This window comes from Microplitis mediator, chromosome 3, assembly GCF_029852145.1.
Source record: "Microplitis mediator isolate UGA2020A chromosome 3, iyMicMedi2.1, whole genome shotgun sequence".
NCBI lineage: Eukaryota > Metazoa > Arthropoda > Insecta > Hymenoptera > Braconidae > Microplitis > Microplitis mediator.
In genome coordinates, this window is record NC_079971.1 from 2,916,288 (window position 1) to 2,943,148 (window position 26,861).

General features: G+C 27.4%; 1 protein-coding gene and 4 long non-coding RNA genes across 6 annotated transcripts in view; 1 reads left to right on the top strand and 4 right to left on the bottom strand.

Annotated features, from left to right (window-relative positions):
* Nucleotides 1-638: 638 nt before the first annotated feature.
* Nucleotides 639-26,861, top strand: part of LOC130664518 (ankyrin repeat domain-containing protein 29-like) — a 39,581-nt gene continuing 13,358 nt past the window's right edge. The window contains exons 1-3 of one of the 2 annotated variants that reach the window (XM_057464464.1): nucleotides 639-997; nucleotides 2,897-3,007; nucleotides 4,753-4,851. In XM_057464464.1, the coding sequence (XP_057320447.1) occupies nucleotides 986-997; nucleotides 2,897-3,007; nucleotides 4,753-4,851 (222 nt within the window). In that variant the 5' untranslated portion in view covers nucleotides 639-985. The remainder of the gene's footprint in view (nucleotides 998-2,896; nucleotides 3,008-4,752; nucleotides 4,852-26,861) is intronic. The other variant, XM_057464465.1, reaches the window with a different exon arrangement.
* On the bottom strand, nucleotides 7,191-8,930 carry LOC130664523 (uncharacterized). Its single transcript, XR_008989419.1, has 4 exons — nucleotides 8,863-8,930; nucleotides 8,465-8,554; nucleotides 8,223-8,340; nucleotides 7,191-7,506 (listed from the first exon to the last, which is right to left on the bottom strand). It is a non-coding gene; the product is annotated as an uncharacterized LOC130664523 (long non-coding RNA).
* Nucleotides 13,508-16,623, bottom strand: LOC130664524 (uncharacterized). Its single transcript, XR_008989420.1, has 4 exons — nucleotides 16,557-16,623; nucleotides 16,162-16,239; nucleotides 15,917-16,034; nucleotides 13,508-13,905 (listed from the first exon to the last, which is right to left on the bottom strand). It is a non-coding gene; the product is annotated as an uncharacterized LOC130664524 (long non-coding RNA).
* Nucleotides 18,144-21,323, bottom strand: LOC130664525 (uncharacterized). The gene is made up of 3 exons (XR_008989421.1): nucleotides 21,208-21,323; nucleotides 19,637-19,759; nucleotides 18,144-19,531 (listed from the first exon to the last, which is right to left on the bottom strand). It is a non-coding gene; the product is annotated as an uncharacterized LOC130664525 (long non-coding RNA).
* LOC130664522 (uncharacterized) lies at nucleotides 23,833-25,732 on the bottom strand. The gene is made up of 3 exons (XR_008989418.1): nucleotides 25,589-25,732; nucleotides 24,581-24,706; nucleotides 23,833-24,221 (listed from the first exon to the last, which is right to left on the bottom strand). It is a non-coding gene; the product is annotated as an uncharacterized LOC130664522 (long non-coding RNA).

Sequence of the window (26,861 nt, forward strand, 5' to 3'; positions counted from 1 at the left end):
GCAGTTATACTTTTAAAATTAGAAAAATAAATGATAGCAGAGACAAAGTATTTTTAAATTTACAATTTTTTTTTAATTAAGTCAATGATAATGAAATTAGCTGACGTCTATTAAATTTTAGATTTTTTTGGGAAATCTACTTTCTGTAGCGCTGTCAAATGACCGCGAATTCTTGTAGAACTCGACGAAATATGATTTTTTTTTCAAATAGCTGTAACTTTTTCAAAAATGGACTATTGTAGAAGTTTTTTTTTACATTATTGTCTTCAAATGTTCTTTCCAAAAAAGAACACATTAAAATTTCTGAAATTTTTTACTTTTTTGAGAAAATCGAATTTTTCTCGAAAACTGACCGAGATATCGAACAATTCAATTCTTTAAAAAAGTCTTATTTCGTCGAATTCTATAAGAATTCGCGGTCATTTGACAGCGCGACGGAAATCATTGAATCCTCCGATTTTCAAAATTGCGCGGGAATTTTAAATCAGTAAAGCGCTGCCAGGTAAAGCAGAATATTTATAAGACAGCAGTGCCAGCTTCAGGAAAATAAATAAAGCTCACGTATAACTTATTAACGTGTGATCACACAAAAAAAAAAAAGAAAAAAAAAATAGACTCTTGAGCATTAGAACGTATCGAGCATAATTCAGTGACACGAAGTCATTCGACGGCAAAGTGTCTGACGTTTCTATCTTATGTCAGTTGAAAAACTAAAAATACAAGCATGTAATAATACCTGAGTGATTTTGAAATGATTCTCATCATTAAACATAAAATAATATTTCTTTTTAATTATTTATAACAAAATTAAATAATTAATAGATTAATTGCAATAATGCATTTGTGATTTTCTTTTATTTTTTTACGGACGATTGAACGTGTCAGTGCATAACAATGTGTTAAAAAAATTGCATTCTCATAATTTAAAAATAAATAAGTAAATTTTTAAAAATAGTATCAGCCTCAATAAATTAAATTTTCAAAAATGTCTATGAAGGTAATTAATTTTAATTAATAATTTTAAAAAACAGTTGTGTCAACTTGATTCATTTGCTTTATAAATTAAACGTCATTGAAATTTTGCAATAACAATTTTTATTAGCATATAATAAGTCGAAAAAATAGCGAGGTCATGTCATTGACAACTCGTAAATAACATTACAAAACACGTGTTAACATATGAAAAGCATTCATGTATTTTACAATACAAGCTTTGCATGTTTTAAATTTTATTTAAATTCAAATTACCAATACTAATTTTTGTTTTTTATGACATCATTATTTTCTATATACTGTAAAAAGAGCGGTGTTTAAAATTCACTCAATTTAACATTACGCGGTGTTTAAATGAAATAGAAATAATACCGGTGTTAAATCGGTGTAAGAAAATTCCACGTATAGAATTTAGAATAAAAAATGTATTACATATAAAAAAACATAACAATTTAATGAATATCTGGAGGAAAGTATGAGTGTGAATGTAGCAGACATGACAAATTTAAAATTATTAATAAATAGAATAAATAATTAATAAAATTAAATTTTTAAAAAATGCGCATTTAAAAAATTAAAAAATTAATAAGTGCATTTTTTGTAAATATTTTTTTTTAATTATTTACTCTATTTATTTATAATTTTAAATTTGTCTGATGTCTGCTACATTATACTCATGATGATACTGAAATGAGCCAACGTCTAATAATTTTTGGATTTAAAAAAAAACGATAAATTATAAAAAAAAAATATTTAAAAAAAATGCACTTGTAGTCTTTTAAATTTTCTACATGTACATATTTTCAGTTTTTTTTTTCTTCAAAGTTAATTATTCAAAAAAAAATCCAAAAATTTTTAATTGCCTGCTAACTTCAGTGTCATCACTCATGAGGAAATTTCAATTTTGCTATGGACTTATTTAAATAATTATCTATGTTATTCGAAATTTATTTAAAAATTACACAATTTTACACCCGAAATTTAAATCACCAATAATTCAATCAATTAATAAAAATACTGTCTAACTGTAGGATCGCGTAAGTTAAAATATTCAAAAAGTTAAATATTTTCAACACTGAAAAATATTTAAATATCGGGAAATTTTTGTAACACTGCTTTCGGTTTTGAAATTTAACACCGAAAATTTTAACACCTATACCGCCTGTATTTACCCCGGTTTTAGTTATGAATAAATTATGATCCTGAAGTTAGCAGACAATTAACAATTTTCGGTTTTTTTTTCAACATCAATTACGAAAAAAAGAAAAAAACTAAAAATATGCGCGTGTAGAAAATTAAAAAAACTATGGGTGCAATTTTTTGGAATATTTTTTTATTTATAATTTATTATTTTTTTTTAAATTCAAAAATTATTAGACGCCAGCTAACTTCAGTATCATAATAAATTATAAAATTAAACATTTAAATTATTTATTTAAATGGCGCGAAATCGATTGACGTCATTAATAGCAGTAATTTAAAAATTATCATGAATAACGGCTTATTTTAATTTTTTTGGTTCACTTATTATTAAAAAATATTAATTACTAAATGTCAATATTTACAAAATTTAAAATTCAAAATTATAATCTCGAATATTTTAATTATTCATAAAAAAAATTATCGATGAAATAAAATTTAAGTTTTAAATAAAATAGATTAGATTTTAAAATCTATAATTCGATTTATTGATTAAATAAAAATTATTTAGTAACAAACTAATCTAAATAGAGATTAAATAAGCAATCTATTTATTCTTATTAGACTTTAATGAATTTCGTTGATTGGATGAAATAAAATTGATTAAAAAATATAATTTCAATTATAAAAAATTTAATTACTTATCCGGATATTGATAAATAAAATTATCAGACAACAAAAAACTTGTTTTTAATTTATTTAGAAAGAATCTCCATGGGATGTAGAACTGCATCTTTCAGCGGCTCGTGGTGATGCAAAACGTCTGCAAGTTCTTTTAGACTCGGGACGTGTTCATGTCGACTGCAAAGACAAGGTCAGTATTTAACTCGTTGAATTTTTTATAATTGAAAAAAAATAAAAAACCAGAATAATAATAATGAATAAATGCAAACATAAATATAAAGAAATTATATAACATATCATCATTCATCGTTAGTACAATCAATGAATTATATATAAAGTGTGCATGACGTAATTAACAAAACTTGCAAGTTAATTTAGTACTGTGAAAAAGAACACAAAATGTAATTAAAACTTAACATTAATCGTCTATCTAATCTATTTAATTAACGTTTCTATTTAAATTTATTACTAAATGTAAACTTTTATCGCTATAGCTCGTGCCAGTTGATTGATTGTTTTGAATTAATATGTTTGCTGAAGCTTTATTAGATAAATCTGTTCAATATAGAGGGAAAGCGGGGCAAAACGGGGCACTTAAGGAAATACTAATAAAAGTTTTCGAGGACTCAAATACGCTACATTTTTTTTTTTTAATGATATTCAAAGTTAATAGAAATTTTGTTGGCCGTTAAAAAAAACAATTTTCATTTTTGCGGGAAAAAGGTGAAAAAAAATTTTCTGGATATTTAATGAGTTTGATTAAATTAAATTGAATTTTTTTATTTTTTTTTATTTATTAAATTTTCATGCCAAGGCACAGGCCAAATGGCAAAGTGAAATCATACAGATGATCTTACATGTACCTGAAGTTCGGAATGTTTTTCGTGAGACGAAAAACAAAAAACAACATGAAAAGTAAAAAATCTACTGGATCTAGAGTTTCGTACATGCGCTAGTATGTCAGCCGAAAACTGCAGGTCACCCCAACTGCCTCTCAAGAAGTCAAATTATATAAATTTTTAATTTTCGTTGCGCGAAAAACGTTCCGATCTTCTGGTACATGATCTTACAGCAGTAGAACAAATTTGAAAATGATCAAACAACAACAATACTATTAATTTAAATTTGAATCAATTATATATAGACAAAGCCAAAATCAATAATAAGAAATGAAAAATTCAACGATATACTGTTACAAATTTCGTCAATTAAAATCTAGATTTAGTAGATAATCATACAACTTATTTTTAAAGATCTTAATATTGCCTGATTTAATCAGATCTAAGGGTAACTCTTGCCAAAGACGGATAATTGACACAACAAATGATTGCTCGTATAGCACAGTAGAAAAGTATAGCATTTTAAAATTTACATTATTCTTTTTAATAGCTAGTCTTTCAGAATGTCTTGTATCATTATTATCTATGAATAGCTCTAGTATTTTACATAAAAAAAAATTACATTTTACATAATTATTGGATACAAAAAAAAAATTTTTAATAGTTTTTATCATAAATCAAAAGTCATTAACTTTTTTTGACTGACACTCGATTTTTGAAAAAGTTTAACAAAAATAATTCAAAATAATGCTCAATTATATTTAAAAAAAATTTTGGGGTTTCCCTGTTTTGCCCCCCGTCCCCCATATATACATATGATACTGAAGTTAGCCGACGTCTAATAATTTTTGTATTTTTTTTAAAACAAATTATAAAAAAAAAAAAATATTTAAAATTCGCGCCTATAGTTTTTAAAATTTTCTACAAGTGCATATTTTGAGTTTTGATTTTTTTGTAATTAACTTAAAAAAAAAAATCCAAAAATTGTTGATTGTTTGTTAACTCCAGGATCACTATGTACACATATATATTTATGTAGATCTATGTCTATATATTTAGTGTCTACACGGATATTAAATGAGTCTGTTTGATTTAGGACGGGACAACCCCACTTATATTAGCGGCTGCTGGGGGCCATATTGAGTCTGTTACTGAGCTATTACAACAAGGGGCGGATCCAAATGCCAAAAGACTGGTAAGTTTTGACCCAGGGCTAGCTACTTATACACTTGTATTGGAGTGGGTTTATATTAGGGTCCTCATGAATGGACGTAGAATGAATGAAAACGTTACACGCTATGTCTATATCTATATATTTATACATTGTATACACACAAGTGAGTACCTTTTGTATACGGAAGGACAATACTTTTTATCTATTGTACCGATTTTTTTTTCATTGGTTAAAAAATTTTCTTTTGTTACCGTGTGGGTGGATTACATAATGAAAAGGCTTTGCTATGAAAAGTAACATATGTACTTTTAGTCTATCCGTATAGTAATGAAACACTTGTAGGAGATCACTCAGATGTCGGATGTCCGTATTTTTTTTTTTTTTTTTTTTATAAACTTTTATTATGTTTGGAATATTTAAATAATTATTATTAAGTTTACTGTTACGGGTTAAATTCAAATACAAACATTAATTTTAGTTGAAAAATTATTATTACATTTAAAAATCGGGAGTGAATATGGAGTTTTAGTCTACTTCCCTTACTATACCAAGTTTTGTGGCCAAAAATTGCCGAAGTCAAATAAAAAAATTGCATTGAATAGAGAAAAGTCTGACGAATCTTCCAGTACAAAAACCTTAGACAAGAAGTTGTAATTTTTTTTGTTATTAACAAAAACGTTTTGCAAGTAAAGCCTCAGTCAACTTTAATGGAATACTGGAAAAAGATTTTTTTCATGCCGTTAATTTAATGTACAAAATAAAATAATTCAATCTTTTCTGAATCGTTTGGTCACGAAATTTATACCAAAAAATACTAGCTTAACAGCTGATTTACTTACCGACGTGATTTCACATTTAGGGGTATTTATTTCAATTCGAATTCACTCCGTCACTCAGAGTTCCGCAATTTAAAAAAACATGAAGATTTTATTCAACTCCGGAGTTTAAATTTTGAAATAAACTCCCCTTTGGAGTGATTTTAACTTCGAGGAAATTATTGCCGCCGCACAGAAAATAAAAAGATTTCTTGGCGCAAGAAATATTTTGCGTTATTATATTGAAGACAACAATTTTCTTACTCTCTTACAATGAATCAGTGAAAAGTGCTGCAAATCAGTGAATATTCACTGCATAAACAGTCCCAAGTATATACCACTGATTGAATAAGTGATATACTTGGGACTGTTTATGCAGTGAATATTCACTGATTTCCAGCACTTTTCACTTTCATTTTAAGAGAGTAGGACTAGAAAAACTTTCTTGCCGCAAGAATTTTTTTCTTGCCTCAAAAAATTTTTTCTTGCTCCTAGAAAATGTTTTTCGATTTATAGAGCCATAAATTTCTTGGGACAAGTAAAAATTTTTTACGTCATGAAATCCTTTTTTTCTGTGCGAATTAAATCAGCGTTTATTCCGCAAATTAATTACAATGTAGCATAAGACTCATTATTAATTTTGAAGATAAATTAACATATTATTAATGAAATTAGAATGAACTGAAGAAAAAGTATCAAAAAAAGCTTGCTTTATAATTTATAAGACTGGAAGTAATTTGAGATGTATATATTTAATTTTTAAGACGTCGTGTGATATGATACTATAGTTAAAGACACCGCAGTTGACGCCAAACATATATATAACGTCTTAGTCGTTTCATTTCTCCAGATTGAATCTCTCATAATGTCATTGACCCCAGCGAGCGGGAATTACGTAAAATTTACTTGATCGTACAGCGTTAAATTAATTATTTAATCACTTGAAAGCTACTATCATAGATTTTCATGAATAATTATCATCCATTGGACATGTAAATCATCAAAAAAATTTTATTTTTAATTAACTTTTAATGACTTTCTTGAACACGTTTCATTTTCAAAATTTATTTTTCATGCCGGTTTAAAATATTTAAATGTATATCAAACTATTGTAACACTACGTACAGACTTGAATAACAAGTTAGTTTAGGGACTTTTGTTTGCTCAAAAAAATAATACAGTTAATTTGTATAAATGCAACTCATGTCGTACATATTTATATACGTTTGCAAAATATAAAACAAGTTAAGTATGATAGGAACGAGAATAATATATTAATTTGTAGAAATGTATGTATGTATATTAGTGTCTTTTTTTTCGGCAATTTTTTTTTTTCGATCCCAACCGAAAATTTAGTTGAAAATCTTTTCTGCCCTTCTATACAAGGGTGTGTATATACAATAATGTATTACACTGGTGTAATATACTATTTTTAAATCAAATTTATTTTCTCATGTTTAAAATAAAATACAGAACATCATTAAAGATACAGGTATAATAAATTTTTAGGACCAAAAATATTTAGATGTTTGTAATGCAAATGCGTTAGGCGGCAGAATTTTTTAATTTTTTATTTTCAAATACACTGTTGAAATTTTTAGTCAGCAAATGGTATTTATATACATAGAACATATTTTTAAATTTCGTTGGACAAAGTTTACAAATTTTAATAGATAAAACCGCAGGAATTCCACAGAAAAATAGTCGTACTTGTTTTCTTATAAATATGAAAAAAATATATATATAAACTTTGTTAAAAGTGAATTCAAAGTTAATTCAAGCTGATTTATTTCGTACACATCCCTACTGTACCCATAGGTTGACACCAACCTTCACAACAATTCACATTATCTGACGTACACTGGGAAAAAAATAAATATATTTAATAATTTTACTCAATTCAGTATATAATATAACATAAAAAATATATATATATAAATATATATATTAGGGTGGCCCAAAAAAACCGACTATTTTTTTATTTTTCGAGTCTCTTATGAAAATTTGTTAGTTCAAGATGTTTTAAGAAGCCTCTCCAAAAATCAGCTCGATAAAAAATTTTCAAGAGGTCGCTCACGAATTTCGAAAATATCAAAAATGATCAAAATTCGGATTTTTTGGTTCTAAAGTTCTTTTTTCTCGTGGCAGCTATAGTTTATATTTATGAAGTCATGACTACGCTGGAAATTTCAGCCCAAAATTAAAATATTTAAACGTCGTTCAAGAATTTTTAATGTTTCCGAGTACTTGGAACGAATAAACATTTAAAATAACTAAAAGGCTTTCAGGAATTTAGAAAACTTTGTAGAAAATAAGTTGTAGGAAATTAAATGATCGACAAAAAAGGCAGCATCACACTTTAAGATAAGTCTGAAAGTTTCGCCAAAAAAGTCAAATAATTCTAAAATTTACCATGAATTGAATTTTGACTTTGAATAACGTTTGAAAAAAAATATTTCAATATTTTCATTTATAAAAAAACAAAAAAAAAATTTCACTTATGGGCTTTAAGACTTAAAAAAAAAAGGTTATTTTTAAAACTCCCTAATACATACAATAATAATGTTTTATTCGTACCGTAGCGCCGTTTGGAAGACATGCAGAAGTTTCGGCAGCAAACAAAGCCACTAGCAAAACTGCCAACAAAAATATCTTCATGATGAACATTTCTTACAGTAGTTGAGTGTATCTTTTGCTATATTGTAAAAAAAAAAAAATATTGGTATAAGTCCACACTTTCTTGGTGTTAAGGTTATCGATGTTAAATTTAACTCCGAAAACTTTAAAGCAACACCGCAATGAGAGAAAAAAATGTATACTTTTTTTTTTTAATATCCTGCGACGGTGTCTTAGATGTCGCTCTTATTTTAAATCTTACTGTTACACAATACAAGTGCCGCTGCCAGTAGCTAATGGACAGAAAAAAGAAAAAAAAAATAATGACAATAGTAAAAATCAAAATGGCAGCTAAAATTTTCGTGAATAATCAGTTTTCCGTTTTTAATTCATTACAATTAAACTAAAAGGATTTAGATAGTGATTTTCATAAGAATTCTGGTGATTAAAAAATACAATGATGAAAAAAAAATCTGAAAAACGGTTTGACCCTGCGGGCCAGACTCAAAACTTGCCGCTGTTTTTGAGCTCAACAATACCTTCATATGCTCAAGCACAAAATAGTATATAATTTGGATTTAAAATATATTTTTTCACTTACATTTATTCAGAAGCTATCGATACTTTGACCAATTACTTTATGGATTAGTAATAATTTAAATCGCAATTTATATTAATTGTCCCCACTATATTTATTTATGTAAACTCGTGTTATCAAAGTAATTGCGTTGTACAAAATAACTAAAGATCATCATAGAAAAAGGTTAATTTTTTTATGATAACGTTCAACTATGTCATACGGTGCATTTTAGTTAAAATGGCTGAATATTATCATAAAAAATTTAATTTTTTTATCAAAATTTATTTGTTTTTTTATCTAATGACCAAACAATCTTGCGACTAGTAACAGGGTCATATTAAGTTACATTAGTATTGACAAAGCATCAATACGAAAAAAAATATATATTCAGATATATCCAGGCCAAACTGCATATATGAGACATGTATTCAAATATACATGTGGCGTCTATGAGCATATATAATACATATTAGGGTGATTCAAAAAAAATGTGTATATTTTTTGTTGCTCTTACCCTCAAGCGTCAGTGGTTGCCGAGAAATGAAGTCTGCCCAAAAAACGAGCTCTCTAACTCTACTCTAAGCAAGGTCGCTATTTTAATTTTAATATTTTTTAAATTTATGCTTAGGTTTTTAAATCTGATTCCTCAAGCTTTCCAAAACCCTATGACAAGTTAAAATTCTCATAATCAAAACGCCAATTGAAGCTAGCAAAAAACATGAAAATTAATAATTTCATTGTGAAATACAATATCGATACTTTTCGGACTCAAAATAGAAGATGAGACAACTCGTGTCCTTTATGTGATTGCGTTGTATAAAATAGCTAAAGATTATCACACATAGGTTAATTTTTTATGATAGCGTTCAACTGTGTTACATATAACATAGTACATGATGCAATTAGTTAAAATAACTAAACATATTATCATAAAAAAATTAATTTTTGTATTAACATTTATCTATTTTTTATTAATATATGGAAATCATTACCATAAGTACACTGATAGAAAAACTATCTTGATTCAAGAAAATTTTTTCTTCGAAATGTGGTTCTTGTTTCAAAATTTTTAATTGTTTTAATTCAAGAAATAAGTCCTTGAACCAAAAAATTGAAATTCTCGGATAGAGAAAAAAAATTCTTTGTTTGAGAATTTGATTTTTCGATGAAGCCTTTTTTGTTTTGAAACAAAATTCTGACATATTTCGTTCAAGAATTTCTTGCTCTTGGATTAAGATAGGCAAAATCTAGGTTTAAGACATTACCGACTCGTTTCGAGAATGGCGCGGTTTTTAAATCAAGATATCAATTTACTCAGCTTGAAAAAAAACTTTTTTTTTTATTTTAAAAATAAAAAGTTTTTAAGTGATTTTTTAGGACTACATTCATTTACTTCAGATATGTTAAAGTAGAAATTTATTTTAAAAAAAATTTTTTTTTTCATTACTTTAAAAACATCTTCTATCAAGGAATTATTACTTGAACCAAAAATTTAAAGTTTTTAAAATAATAATACGACATTTTTAGTTGAAGACAAGTGGTCTTGCTTGAAGAATTCGATAGTATCAATTGAAGATAATATAGTTTCGGATCAAGACACGAGAGTTATCCATCGAAGATACAAAATCTATAGAGCCAAGAAAATCTAAATCAAGACAAGAATTTCTTGAAGCAAGACAATTGGTTTTCTTCAGAAATAAATTCTTGGCTCAAGAAAATATTTCTTGAGTCAATATAAATTTTCTATCAGTGTATAGTGATGGTCACCATAATGTTATGGTATCCATTTCCATATTACTTATAAATTTTCCATATTATGTTAACCGTTCCCATAATTGTAATAATATTGATAATAATTAAAGGGAATTTAATTACTGACCAGGATTTTTTATATTTGTTATTAGAGGAATTACGGCTTTTCTGATCTGCTTAATTGATGAAGAATATTCTAGATTCTATTCTCTCATATGAGTAGTTACATATGTGGATTAATAATGCTAATGTGCACTGCAATACCATACACGGAAAGATTGGAACCCGACTGGTTACTGTTCTGCACCCTTCTTAGTACGGTGCAGAACAGTAACCAGTCGGGTTCCAATCTTGCCGTGTACAACAATGGAATAGAATCTAATTATCAAAGATGTTATTATTATAAAAACGATTTCGCCTCGAATATACCCGCTGGGCTCATCAGTAAAATTGATGCAAGTTTATTCTACTTTAAACCCTTTAAATGATGTTAAAAAAAAAATTGATGGTTAATTTTTCAATACAACTATTTTTTATGCAAATACAGCCTCCCGAAAATCACAAAATAATTTCTAAAATCTTTTTGTTCCTTTCATTTTTTGAATAAGTACATATATAAATAATATATAGTATCTAGTATATGTATATGTATATATATATATATTTTTTTTATATGAAAGAAATGAGAATTTGATGCTCTTTAAAAAAAGTATACATCATGTCATATTTATCAATAATTACTAATATACAAGATTCATATATTTTGTTAATATATACGACGAATCGAATCTTAAACAAAAAAATTAAAATATGAATGTAGCGTGTTGGTATTCATTTCAAAGCTTATTCGATTTCCTATATATAATATATATACTAGGATGTCCGTTATTTCCCAAATCGATTTTTATTTACCGATCGCCCCCTGAATCTTTAGTTTATGACCTAAAAAAAAATATCTAACACAAACAGGCTCTTAATTTTCACATTAAACCGTGCCGAAATCATTTTATATTTCCCTTTTAAATAACATGGGGTTTTTAGACTTTTGACTTTTAATGTTTTTTCTCAGAAACAAATGAGAGTGAAAATTTGATCGAAGCATAATCTGATAGGAAATTGAACGCTCTACAAAAAAATTCTCTTATAAATTTTCGATAAAATAACTCCTTCAAAAGATATTTAACGTTAAACTTGTGTTTGTTATCAATTCTATAATATTTTAAATTCCATATTCATTTTTACTTTTTTTGGATATAAAATCGTTGGAATAAAAGACAATTTTTATTATCACTAGAGTACCAATGATCATTTATGTAGATTTCATGGCCTAAACAGAAAATCAAGGGGAAAAAAACATTGTTACATGAGAAATAAAAAAAATAACATACCTTTCCTCATACAGACGAACTTTAAAATGAATTAATGGAAAGTGGTGAAATAAAAATGTAAAAATTTCTTTGTCTATATATAGTGTTAACATTATAATGTTATAAGCAGATTTATTATTATTTTTGCTTCCTTTATAATTTTTTTGTTAAGCAAGCTTTGGTCGCATTAGGATATTTTGTTTTGTGCTCACTTACAACTTGTATCAAATATTGTTTTTGGTCTTCTCGTGTTGTTAAAATGTTGATTTACTCTTGAGTTAATTTAATTGCTTTTTCGGCGCCATCATTAATTACTTGTAAATTTTTAACTATTCGTAAGCCTTCTAAATAGTCGTTATTGCCCGGCCACGTTTCAACATCTAATTTCGAAAAAATTTTATCAATGTTAAATCTTTCAAAAAATTGTGAAGAATCTGAATTTACTTACGTACAAAACAAAATACCTAATGTGACCAAAGCTTGCTTAACAAAAAAATTATAAAAGAAGCAAAAATAATAATAAATCTACTTATAACATTATAATGTTAACACTATATATAGACAAAGAAATTTTTACATTTTTATTTCACCACTTTCCATTAATTCATTTTAAAGTTCATCTGTATGAGGAAAGGTATGTTATTTTTTTTATTTCTCATGTAACAATGTTTTTTTCCCCCTTGATTTTCTGTTTAGGCCATGAAATCTACATAAATGATCATTGGTACTCTAGTGATAATAAAAATTGTCTTTTATTCCAATGATTTTATATCCAAAAAAAGTAAAAATGAATATGGAATTTAAAATATTATAGAATTGATAACAAACACAAGTTCAACGTTAAATATCTTTTGAAGGAGTTATTTTATCGAAAATTTATAAGAGAATTTTTTTGTAGAGCGTTCAATTTCCTATCAGATTATGCTTCGATCAAATTTTCACTCTCATTTGTTTCTGAGAAAAAAAATTAAAAGTCAAAAGTCTAAAAATCCCATGTTATTTAAATGGGAAATATAAAATGATTTCGGCACGGTTTAATGTGAAAATTAAGAGCCTGTTTGTGTTGGATATTTTTTTTTAGATCATAAACTAAAGATTCAGGGGGCGATCGGTAAATAAAAATCGATTTGGGAAATAACGGACATCCTAGTATATACATCCATAATATTTACCGGCTTAAAAATTTTTTTAATATTTTGCAGAATAAATTAATTTACAAATGTAACATGAGTATAATAAATATAAGTAAAAACGCTATTCAAATACTTACCAATTTTATTCTCATCAATATTTCGATGCCGCTGAATTTTTCTCGTTTTTTTTTTTTTTTGTTACGTACCTTTGGACGCACAGAACTGATACAATTAAGGAATCACTCTACAATGTCGTAATTTATTACCAAGAAATATTTAATTTAATATGTATTACTTTTAATTATCGACAATAATTATTACCGCAGTAGAAGTTTAGGTTCAAATAATTATATTAAAAATAAAATTTATAAATATTTTGGTTAAATCAAATTTATTTTCTCATATTTAAAATAAAATACAGAACATCATCAAAGATACAGGTATAATAAATTTTTAGGACCAAAAATATTTAGATGTTTGTAATGCAAATGCGTTAGGCCGCAGAATTTTTTTATTTTTTATTTTCAAATAAACTTTTGAAATTTTTAGTCAGCAATAAATGGTATTTATATACATAGAACATATTTTTAAATTTCGTTGGACAAAATTTACAAATTTTAATAGATAAAACCGCAGGAATTCCACAGAAAAATAGTCGTACTTGTTTTCTTATAAATATGGAAAAAATATATATATAAACTTTGTTAAAAGAGAATTCAAAGTTAATTCAAGCTGATTTATTTCGTACACATCCCTACTGTACCCATAGCTTGACACCAACCTTCACAACAATTCACATGAAATGACGAGCACTGGGAAAAAAATAAATATATTTAATGATTTTACTCAATTCAGTATATAATATAACATAAAATATGTATATATGTATATTTTTATGTTTTTTTGCCCATTTTTATATAGTGGAAACTTAAACATGCAAACATGCAAATAACCTTCTCAATAAGACAATTTATAGATAAATTGAGAAAAATATAGATAGCCCGAACTGGGAATCGAACCCAGACCAATTCGGTATCGCGCCGAGTGCTCTACCAGGTGAGCTATCCGGTACTATATTATATTCCGTTCAATTTGATCTATAACTTATTGAGCCACACCGTCCTTCGTACGGTAATACACCATTTTTTTTTATATAGTGGAAACCTAAACATGCAAATATATATATATATATATATATATATATATATATATATATATATATATATATATATATATATTTATATTAGGGTGGCCCAAAAAAACCGACGATTTTTTTTTTTTCGAGTCTCTTATGAAAATTTGTTAGTTCACGATGTTTTAAGAAGCCTCTCCAAAAATCAGCTCGATAAAAAATTTTCAAGAGGTCGCTCACGAATTTCGAAAATATCAAAAATGATCAAAATTCGGATTTTTTTGTTCTAAAATTCTTCTTTCTCGTGGCAGCTATAGTTTATATTTATGAAATCATGACTACGCAGAAAATTTCAGCCCAAAATTGAAATATTTAAACGTCGCTCAAGAATTTTTAATGTTTCCGAGTACTGTCTCTTGGATGTTTTCTAGCGACCCTTGGATATTAATAATAAAGCTACTCAATTTTTTCGCCATCAATTTGTATCATAATGAATAAAAATACAACCCGCGGAATATAAATAATAAATTATTTACATACTTTTTTTTTTTAATTCAATTTTTAGGTTTTTTTGCTTATTCAAAACTTACCCAATTTTATTGTTCAAGACTGTCCTGTATATTTTCGGTTATGCAAAAGTTATATTTAAGTGAAATGACAATAATTGAGTTATAAAAAAATACAAAAACTAATTCAAAGTATTGGTTACATATTACCAATTAATATTCACAATTCTTGAGCGCCGTTTAAATATTTAAATATTGGGCTGAAATTTTCAGCATAGTCATCATTTTATAGATATAAAATATTGCTGCCACGAGGAAGAAAAAATTTAGAAACAAAAAATCCGAATTCCAATCATTTGTGAATACTACAAGACTTTCCTGGTGCAGCTACAGGGCCATGTCTTGTTGCAGCGACAGTTCTGTTTTTCGTGTAATATTAATATTAACAACCGCTTAATCGCAGCTTTCAATTTCCTATTTAAATAACATAATGGGAAAAAATTTTTCTAAAGTTTGCAATTTCATCACTCACTAAAAAATCGGTGTATCGAAAAAATCGATAAGTAAGTATTTTTGTTGGAAATTGAACGCTCTACAGGAAAGTTTCCTTATCATTTGTCGAGAAATTTTTTTTTTCAAAAGTTATTCAAGGTCAAAGTTCAATTCATAGTAAATTTTAGTGTCATTTGACTTTTTCGGCGAAACTATCAGACTTATCTTTAAATGTTATAAGATCTTTTTTGTAGATCATTTCATTTTCTACAAATTATCTCCCATCAAGTTTTCGAAATTTTTCAAAGTTCTTTAGTTATTCGCATTTATAAGTAAGTAAATAAAATCGACCAAAATTCGATTTCTTGGAACGAATAAACATTTAAAATAACTAAAGGGCTTTCAGAAATTTAGAAAACTTTGTAGAAAATAAGTTGTAGGAAATTAAATGATCGACAAAAAAGGTAGCATCACACTTTAAGATAAGTCTGAAAGTTTCGCCGAAAAAGTCAAATAATTCTAAAATTTACTATGAATTGAATTTTGACTTTGAATAACGTTTGAAAAAGAATATTCCAATATTTTCATTTATAAAAAACAAAAAAAAATTTTCACTTATAGGCTATTAGACTTAAAAAAAAATGTTATTTTTGAAACTCCATCATATATACAATAATAATATTTTATTCGTACCATAGCGCCGTTTGGAATACATGCAGAAGTTTCGGCAGCAAACAAAGCCACTAGCAAAACTGCCAACAAAAATATCTTCATGATGAACATTTCTTACAGTAGTTGAGTGTATCTTTTGCTATATTGTAAAAAAAAAAAAATATTGGTATAAGTCCACACTTTCTTGGTGTTAAGGTTGTCGATGTTAAATTTAACTCCGAAAACGACGTTAAAACAACACCTCAATGAGAGAAAAAAATGTATACTTTTTTTTAAATATCCTGCGACGGTGTCTTAGATGTCGCTCTTTTTTTCAATCTTACTGTTACACAATACAAGTGCCGCTGCCAGTAGCGAATGGACAGAAAAAAGAAAAAAAAAATAATGACAATAGTAAAAATCAAAATGGCAGCTAAAATTTTCGTGAATAATCAGTTTTCCGTTTTTAATTAATTACAATTAAACTAAAAGGATTCAGACAGTGATTTTCATAAGAATTCTGGTGATTAAAAAATACAAAGATGAAAAAAAATCTGAAAAACGGTTTGACCCTGCGGGCCAGACTCAAAACTTGCCGCTGTTTTTGAGCTCAACAATACCTTCATATGCTCAAGCACAAAATAGTATATAATTTGGATTTAAAATATATTTTTTCACTTACATTTATTCAGAAGCTATCGATACTTTGACCAATTACTTTATGGATTAGTAATAATTTAAATGGCAATTTATATTAATTGTCCCCACTATATTTATTTATGTAAGCTCGTGTTATTAATGTAATTGCGTTGTACAAAATAACTAGAGATCATCATAGAAAGGTTAATTTTTTTATGATAACGTTCAACTATGTCATACGATGCATTTTAGTTAAAATGACTGAATATTATTATAAAAAATTTAATTTTTTTATCAACATTTATTTGTTTTTTTATGAAATGGCCCAACAATCTTGCGACTAGTAACAGGGTCATATTAAGTCACATTGGTATTGACAAAGCATCAACCCATACAAAGTTTGGAAACCGGCCCTTGGATGGCCCATCGCCGGGCGAAGTATGATGATTAACGGCCAGTCAATAGGAACTTTTAACCCGTCAGCACTCCCGTTATGAGCATTTTGCTCACGCTCGATTTTAAACATGAATAACATTTTTTTTTCAAGTGGAACGAATAGTTGAAATTTTTTCTATCTTTGAATAGTTTTATCTATTTTCAAATTCCGCTTGAAAAAAATTTGTTTAGTTGTTATGGAAATTATAAAAAAAATTTTTTTTTATGCTCCTCAAAAAATGTGAGCATTTTCCTCATCACGGGCGTAAAGGCGTAAATAAAAAAATTCTACGTTCGGTTACTCTCGTGACTACTCGTATACCTTCGGCAGTCTGCGAAGTTATTCGGTTGAATTCGTTAAAGTTTAAATTACGTTTATTAATTGTAAATAAATTACAATTATCACTTTTTTATATTTTATTATTCTTATGATACATAAAGTAATGAATTTATGAAAAATATTTTCTTGCTTAAAATTTGAAAAAATTTGTTTTGTGCCTAGACGTCAAGCGTGAGCAAAACTCTCATCACGGGCGTAAAGTATATACCGAAAAGCTGACGGGAGTGCTGACGGGTTAATGGCCCATGAACGCCGGCTGAATATACAAATGATAACGTCGGCCCATTAATGGCGATCGACTATCGGCCGATTAATGGCAGCCAGCAATCGGCCAAGCAAGCAAATAAATTTAATGTAAAAAAATCTTTAATTTAATTATCCTAGTAGAATTCATGATTATTAACGTTTACAATATTCAAGTGGGGTATATGATGTGAAAAAACTCGGTGAAAATTCTGCTGGGCTCTGGGCGCGAACTGCCGTCCTTCTGATTGCTGGGTCTGAACACTGGCTACTGGACGAACCTACTAATGTCGAGCTGATTCTTTTATATGAACTACTTATTCAGTCTACTTCAACCATTCGGTTTTATGAAATATAAAAAGAAATTTGTTAAATATTTTCGATTATTTAGAAAGAAAAAAAAAATTATTTCGTACTATTCTTATTATAATCACATAATTTTAAAAAATAATACTTATTAAATTTAATTGATTAGTTATCAAGGACCTAGTTGAATTATTTTGCTCTACTACTATTATCAAAAATGACATTTATTATGAAAATTTATGACTTATTTTTAATTAAATTAATTTTTATAAATAAGTTATAAAATTGCGGTTGTTGATTGCAAATAATAACGAACAAAAAAATATTTAAATTATTAGTTGTAAAAAACTTTAATCGGAAAATTAAAATATATTATTAATTAAAAATTAGTTTAAATCAAAAATAAAAAATTATTAATTAAAAATAACTATAATAATAAGTTATTTGTATAATTAACAATTGATTAGTGGATTTTTTCATTTAACAAGAATCAATCATGGCCCACTGAATTTTTATGGACAAAGTTTACATATATTTATAAATAAAACCAGATATTCTACAAGAAAATAGACGTGATTGTTTTCTTACAAATTAAAAAAAAATATATTTATTAGACTGGGCCAAAAAAATTGGCTATTTTTTTTTTTCATAGCTATATCGAAAATATTATTCAGAATGACGAAAAAAAAATTAAATGAAAGTTTGAGCCCTTAATATTGATTTTAAGAGGTCTATCATCGCAATTTTTAATTTTAATTCATAATTTGATGTTTTACGTCAGAACTGCTCAAACATTCGAGTAAAAAAAATTCATTTCCACTTATTCTTATGTAAAATTAAATTCCCTACAAAAAAGGTCTGATTGAAAATTTTCGTCAGACAAGCCGTTTCCGATTAATTAAGCTTAATAAATTGATATATTTTTTCGATTTAACATTTTTACCTTTGAATTTTGTAACTGACGAATCAATAAATATCTAGAAAAGATCACGACAGATTTTTGAAGGAAATTTAATGCTCTAAAAAAAAGGCCTCTTAACATTTTTTGGTAAATTCACTCCTTCGAAAGTTATTCAAGGTTGAATTTGAGTCAAAACGATTTCAATAACGTGAATAACTTTCGAAGGAGTGAATTTACCAAAAAATGTTAAGCGGCCTTTTTTTAGAGCATTAAATTTCCTTCAAAATTCTGTCATGATCTTTTCTAGATATTTATTGATTCGTCAGTTACAAAATTCAAAAGTAAAAATGTTAAATCGAAAAAATATATCAATTTATTAAGCTTAATTAATCGGAAACGGCTTGTCTGACGAAAATTTTCAATCAGACCTTTTTTGTAGGGAATTTAATTTTACATAAGAATAAGTGGAAATGAATTTTTTTTACTCGAATGTTTGAGCAGTTCTGACGTAAAACATCAAATTATGAATTAAAATTAAAAATTGCGATGATAGACCTCTTAAAATTAATATTAAGGGCTCAAACTTTCATGAAATTTTTTTTGTGTCATTCTGAATAATATTTTCGATATAGCTATGAAAAAAAAAATAGTCAATTTTTTTGGTCCAGTCTAATATTTATAACCAGAGTTGAAAGTGAATTTGAGGTTAATTTAAGGCAACTTAACCTATACATAGCCCTATTTCAAGCATAAATTGACAGTGACGGGAGCAACAATCCGTGTTAAGCCTGCACTGAAAAACAATAATAAATACATTTGATAATTATACTCCACTCAGTATATAATATAATATAATATAAATATATGCATTTATATGATGATATTTTTTTGTACCTACATAATTGCCGTGTTCAATGCATGCATAAGTTTCGGCAGCAAACAAAGCCACTACCAAAACTGCCAACAAAAATATCTTCATGTTAAACATTTCGTATAGCAGTTGAGTAAATCTTTCACTACACTGTAAAAAAAAAACGGTATTAGTCGAAATTGTCTTGGTGTTAAAGTTATCGGTGTTAAATTCAGTACTATATATCCCTCGCAGATTTGAATCACGGTGGAAACACGGTGGGTTTGTTCCATTTTACCACTGTGATTACGTGGTGTACCCACCATGATTCCACGCCGGCTTTACCACCGTGTATACACGGTGTTTTCATTGTGATTACGCGGTGGATACAGCGTGGATACAGCGTGGAACCACGGTAGTGAAATAGCACAAAGCCACCATGGAATCACGGTGGATACACCGCGTAATCATAGTGGATACACTGTGTATACCCGGTGGTGAAATGGAACAAACCCACCATGTAACCACGATGGATCCACGGTGTTTACACTTCCACGGTGTTTCCACCGTGATTCAAATCTGCGAGGGTACAGAAGTTGTTAATTGTAATAAATCTACTAACGTATCAACTGCCTCCATGAAAAAAAATCATTAAAAAAATATATAAATATACACAAAATATGTATTTTCAATAACTAACTTTTGGCCGATTTTCGTATATATTTAGTATATTTTTTTTATAAATTTTTTTCATGGAGGTAAATTAAATAAATATTTGCTTGCTTGAATTAATACATGTTTTTAGAAATTTATTACTGAATTGAAGCCATAGTTTTTTTAAAGTAACAACTATCCATTTTATTTTTTTTTTTTAATAAAAGATACACTGTAAAAAATCACCGGGGTAAGTCCAAGCGGTGTAGGTGTTAAAATCGGTGGTGTTAAATTTTAACACCGAAAGTGGTGTGAAAATAACGCCGCCGCCGGTGTAAACATTCTGTACCGGTGTTAAAAAAAAATCTCCGGTGTTGCAATAACACCCTTGCCGGTGTAAATATTTTAGACCGGTGTTAAAATAACACCGCCGCCGGTGTAGATATTCTTTACCGGTGTTGAAATATTTTACTTTGTAAATATTTTTACTTACTCGATCACTATACTTGTTAATAAATGATATTTTTTATTAATTTTCATAAAGAACTGACATTTTTTGTGTTTTATAATCTTTAAAGTTAATACTCCAAGCGGACGCAGTTTATCCTGCTTTTACACCGGTTACCTCACTTTTACACCAATTTTACTCCGATTTTACACCGGTTACCCCGATTTAATACCGGTATTTTTAACACCGGTGAATTACTCCTCCTACACTGGTGTAATTTTATTTTAACACCGGGCAGAGTTAAAATGAGTCCATTTTTAACACCGCTCTTTTTACAGTGTACTTATTTTGAGTTTTTATAGAAACCAGAAAAATAATAACTTTAATTTTATTTTATTTTTATCTCAGTGCCGTGTTAAAATTTTTCGCGGCGTTTTATTTTTAAAGTATAAGAAAGCGAATTGTATTTCAAGCTCAAAGTATACAATTTAGATTTAAAATCTATTAATTTACTTACATTTATTTAGAAACTATCGATACTTCGACCGATTATTTTATGGATTAGTCATAATTTAAATCGCAATTTAGATTAATTGCCCCCACTATATTTATTTATGTAAACTCATCTCCTTTATGCAATTACATTGCAACAAATATCTAAAGATTATCATACGTAGGTTAATTTTTTTATGATAACGGTTAATTCTGTTACATATAACATAGTATACGATGCAATTAGATAAAATAACTAAACATATTATCATAAAAAAATTAATTTTTGTATCAACATTTGTCTATTTTTTATTAATGTATGGAAATCATTACCATAAGTATAGTGATGGTTACCATAATGTTACCCGAGTCGAAATTTAAATCGTAGATTGAACGTATAAGACGTTGAAAACGTAAATAAGTCTTGCGTAATCGTAAATCGTAGATACAACCTTTCAAGACTGGCAATAAAACAATTAAACTATATCGGAAACATTTTTGTCTACAAGCTTCTAGGTAGTCCGTAAGACCCAAAGAAGCTAGAGAAACTGGGCATCAGTAGAGTTGTCTCCTGCCAGGCCCAAAATATTTTTCTACAGCAGCTAAGAATTTTTATTTCCTGTCTTCTAGTTGCTAGACATGTCTTTTGGCAATGAAATGTTTCCAATATAGTTTAATTGTTTTATTGCAAGTTTTGAAAGGTTGTCTACGATTTACGATTACGCAAGTCTTATTTACGTTTTCGTACGTCAACTACGTCCAATATACGTTTTACGACTAATTACGTCTTTAAAGGTTGAATTTACGTTTTCAATGTCTAGTACGTTCAATCTACGATTTAAATTTTGACTCGGGTATGGTAACCATTTCCATATTACTTATAAATTTTCCATATTATGTTAACCATTTCCATAATTGTAATAATATTAATAATAATTAAGGGGAATTTAATTACTGATCAGGATTTATTATATTTGTTATTAGAGGAATTACGGCTTTTCTAATCTGCTTAATTGACAAAGAATATTCTAGGTTCCATTCTCTCATATGAGTAATTACACATGCGGATTAATAATGCTAACGTACACTGCAATACCATACAACAATAGAATAGAATCTCATTATCAAAGATGTTATTATTATAAAAACGGTTTCGCCCGAATCTACTCGCTGGGCTCACCAGTAAAATTGATGCAAGTTTATTCTACTTTAGACCGTTTCAATGATGTTCAAAAAAAAATTGATGGTGAATTTTTCGATACGACCATTTTTGATAAAAATACAGCCTTCCAAAAGTCACTAAAAAATTTCTGAAATCTTTTTGTTCCTTTCATTTTTTGAATAAGTGTGTATATTAGAGTGTCTCAAAAAATCGACTTTTTTTTTTTTTCTTGAAGAACATTGAAAAATCGACAGAGTATCTCTAGACAAAGACCCTGTTAAAATATGAGACCTTAATATTAATATTTAAAGGTGACGATTCACGATTTTCTATTTTCCATTTAAATAACATGGGAAAAAAAAATTTTAATTTTGGAATTTTATACCTCGGCGATGGCTTATTGAACAGATAAGTTCAGGATATATTTTTGTAGGGAATTGAACGCTCTACAAAAAAAGTCTCTTATCATTTTTTGATAAATCCATCTGTTCAAAAGTTATTGGAGCTCGAAGTCAAGTTAGAGTAAATTTCGAGATCTTTTTACTTTTCCGGCGAAACTATCGGACTTATCATAAAATGTCGTGAGATCTTTTTTGTAGACAATTTTATTTCCTACAAATTATCATTGATAAATTTTTTTCAAATTCTGCATTGTTTTCTAGTTGTTTCCATTTTAATGCCAAGCTCTTAAAATCGATCAGAACACTACTTTTTTAGGAGCTTGGCATTAAAATGGAAATAACTAGAAAAAAATGCAAAATTTGAAAAAAATTTATCAATGATAATTTGTAGGAAATAAAATTGTCTACAAAAAAGATCTCACGACATTTTATGATAAGTCCGATAGTTTCGCCGGAAAAGTAAAAAGATCTCGAAATTTACTCTAACTTGACTTCGAGCTCCAATAACTTTTGAACAGATGGATTTATCAAAAAATGATAAGAGACTTTTTTTGTAGAGCGTTCAATTCCCTACAAAAATATATCCTGAACTTATCTGTTCAATAAGCCATCGCCGAGGTATAAAATTCCAAAATTAAAATTTTTTTTTCCCATGTTATTTAAATGGAAAATAGAAAATCGTGAATCGTCACCTTTAAATATTAATATTAAGGTCTCATATTTTAACAGGGTCTTTGTCTAGAGATACTCTGTCGATTTTTCAATGTTCTTTAAGAAAAAAAAAAAAAAATCGATTTTTTGAGACACTCTAGTGTATATATAAATATATATGTATATATATATATTTGTTTTTACATGACAGGAATGAGGATTTGATGCTCTTTAAAAAGAGTACAAACATGTCATATTTATCAATAATTACTTATATACAAGATTCATATATTTTGTTGATATATACGTTAATTATCAATAATAGTTATTACCGCAGTAGGAGTTTGGGTTCAAATAATTATATTAAAAATAAAATTTATAAATATTTTGTTTAAATCAAATTTATTTTCTAATATTTAAAATAAAATACAGAACATCTTCAAAGACATAAGTTTAATAAATTTTTAGAATGAAAAACATTCAGACGCTTGTAATACAAATTTGTTATGCCGTAGATTTTTTTAATTTTTTATTTTCAAATAAAATTTTGAAATTTTTAGTCAGCAAATGGTATTAATATACATAGAACATATTTTTAAATTTCGTTGGACAAAGTTTACAAATATTTATAAATAAAACCGCAGAAATTCCACAGAAAAATAGTCGTACTTGTTTTCTTATACATATGAAAAAAATGGATAGATATAAACTTTGTCAAAAGTGAATTCAACGTTAATTCAAGGTAATTTATTTCATACATGTCCCCATTGTACCTATTATAGGATCACACCAACCTTCACAACAATTTCCACTAGTTGTCAAGCACTGGGAAAAAAATAAATATATTTAATAATTTTACTCACTTCAGTATGTAATATAATATAAAATATATATATATATTAAGGTGTTTCGTTTGAGATGACTATTTTTTTTTTCATTAAATTTAAGATAAGTCTGAAAGTTTCGCCGAAAAAGTAAAATAAAACTAAAATTTACTATGAATTGAATTTTGACCGTGAATAACTTTTGAAAAAGAATTTTTCAATACTTTTATTTATAAAAAACAAAAAAATTTCACTTTAAAGACTATAAGATTTGGAAAAAAAAAAAAAATAAATAAATTAAAAAAATAGTGTTATTTTTGAAACTCCCTAATATATACAATAATAATATTTTATTCGTACCGGACTGCCTCGACCAACGCATACAGCAGAAGTTTCGGCAGCAAACAAAGCCACTACCAAAACTGCCAATAAAAATATCTTCATGTTGAACATTTCTTATAGTAGTTGAGTAAATCTTCTGCTACACTGTAAAAAAAAAATATCGGTATCATAGATAATAATTTAACTCCGAAAACTTTAAAACAACACCGCAATGAGAGAAAAAAATGTATACTTTTTTTTTTTAAATATCCTGCGACGGTGTCTTAGATGTCGCTCTTTTTTTCAATCTTACTGTTACACAAATGCCGCTGCCAGTAGTTAATGGACAGAAAAAAGTAAAAAAAAAAAATGACAATAGTAAAAACAAAAATGTCAGCTAAATTTTTCGTGAATAATCAGTTTTATGTTTTTAATTCATTACAATTAATCTAAACGGATTTAGATGGTGATTTTCATAAGAATTCTGGTGATTAAAAAATACAAAAATAAACAAAAAACTGAAAAACGGTTTGACCCTGCGTACCAGTCTCAAACTTCCCGCTGTTGTCGAGCTTAAGAAGCTCGACAACATTTTTGACTTCAATGTTTGAATTAAATCAGCAAGTTAATATATGAAACATCCGGAAAAAAACGTCAGAAATACTTATTTGTCAGACAAAAGGCTGGTATAAGTTTCGGAGTATATATGAGGAATTACAACATTAACAATTAATCCGATTTTGGTGACTTTTTTAACTTCCCGCTGAAAAAATTGGAAGTTTTCAAGAAGAGGAAAGTTGTTAGTTTCGGTCTGATTTTCGAAATTCGGATTTTCATCAGATCTAAAATTTACTCATTTGGAGTATTTATGACAATAAAAATATCTACTCGAATTTAAATTGTTTTTCTCTCAGTGCGATAGAGGTGTTAAAATTTTTCCCGGTGTCGAAACAAAAGTAGATTTATTTTTAAAGTATCAGAAGTCAAATTGTATTTCAAATACAAAATAGTATATAATTTGGATTTAAAATATATTTTTTTACTTACATTTATTCAGAAGCTATCGATACTTTGACCAATTACTTTATGGATTAGTAATAATTTAAATGGCAATTTATATTAATTGTCCCCACTATATTTATTTATGTAAACTCGTGTTATTAATGTAATTGCGTTGTACAAAATAACTACAGATCATCATAAAAAGGTTAATGTTTTTATGATAACCTTCAACTATGTTGTACGATGCATTTAGTTCAAATGGCTGAACATTATCATAAAAAATTCAATTTTTCTATCAACATTTATTTGTTTTTTTATGAAATGACCCAACAATCTTGCGACTAGTAACAGGGTCACATTAAGTCACATTAGTAGGGGAGGGAGGGGCAAAAGGGAGTACTTAAGGAAATACCAAGTTTTCGAGGACTCAAATACGCTAAATTTTTTTTTTTAATGATATTCAAAGTAAATAGACGAAATTTTCAGTTACCGTTGAAAAAAAAAATTTTTTATTTCTGCAGGCAAAGTGGGGTACCCCCTAAAAAAAGTAAAAAAAAAAAATTTCTGGATTTTGAACGAATTTGATTAAGTTTAATTTTTTTAAAAATAATTTACATGAAGAAAAATTATATTTTACATGTTTATTGGATACAAAAGAAGAAAAAAAATTTTTAATAGTTTTTATCATAAAACAAACGTCATTAATATTTTTCAACTGACAATTGATTTTTGAAAAAGTTTACCAAAAAAAATTCAAAGTAACGCTTAATTATATTTACAGAAGTGATTTTGGAATGTTTAAAAACCATTTAAAATATAAAATTTTTCTTTATAAAATTTTGGGGGTACCCCGTTTTGCCTACCCTACCCCCTTTTGTCCCCCCCCTTCCGCTATTGACAAAGCATCAATATGAAAAAAAATATATATCCGGATATATCCAGGCCAAACTGCATATATGTGGCATGTATTCAAATATACATATGGCGTCTATGATCATATATAATATATATTAGGGCTCGTGGCGTGGCGTGGGTTCGAATCCAACAGTAGTAAAAAAAAATTAATGGTGGATTTTGAACCGACAGTTGAGATATATATGTATATATACACATACATTCCAATGGTACACACACATATATTATACATTCATAATATTTACCGGCTTTAAGATTTTTTAATATTTTACGGAGTAAATTAATCTACAAATGTAACATGAGTATAATAAATATAAGTAAAAACGCTATCCAAATACCAATTTTATTCTTATCAATATTTCGATGCCGCTGAATTTTCTTCGTTTTTTTTTTTTTTTTTTTT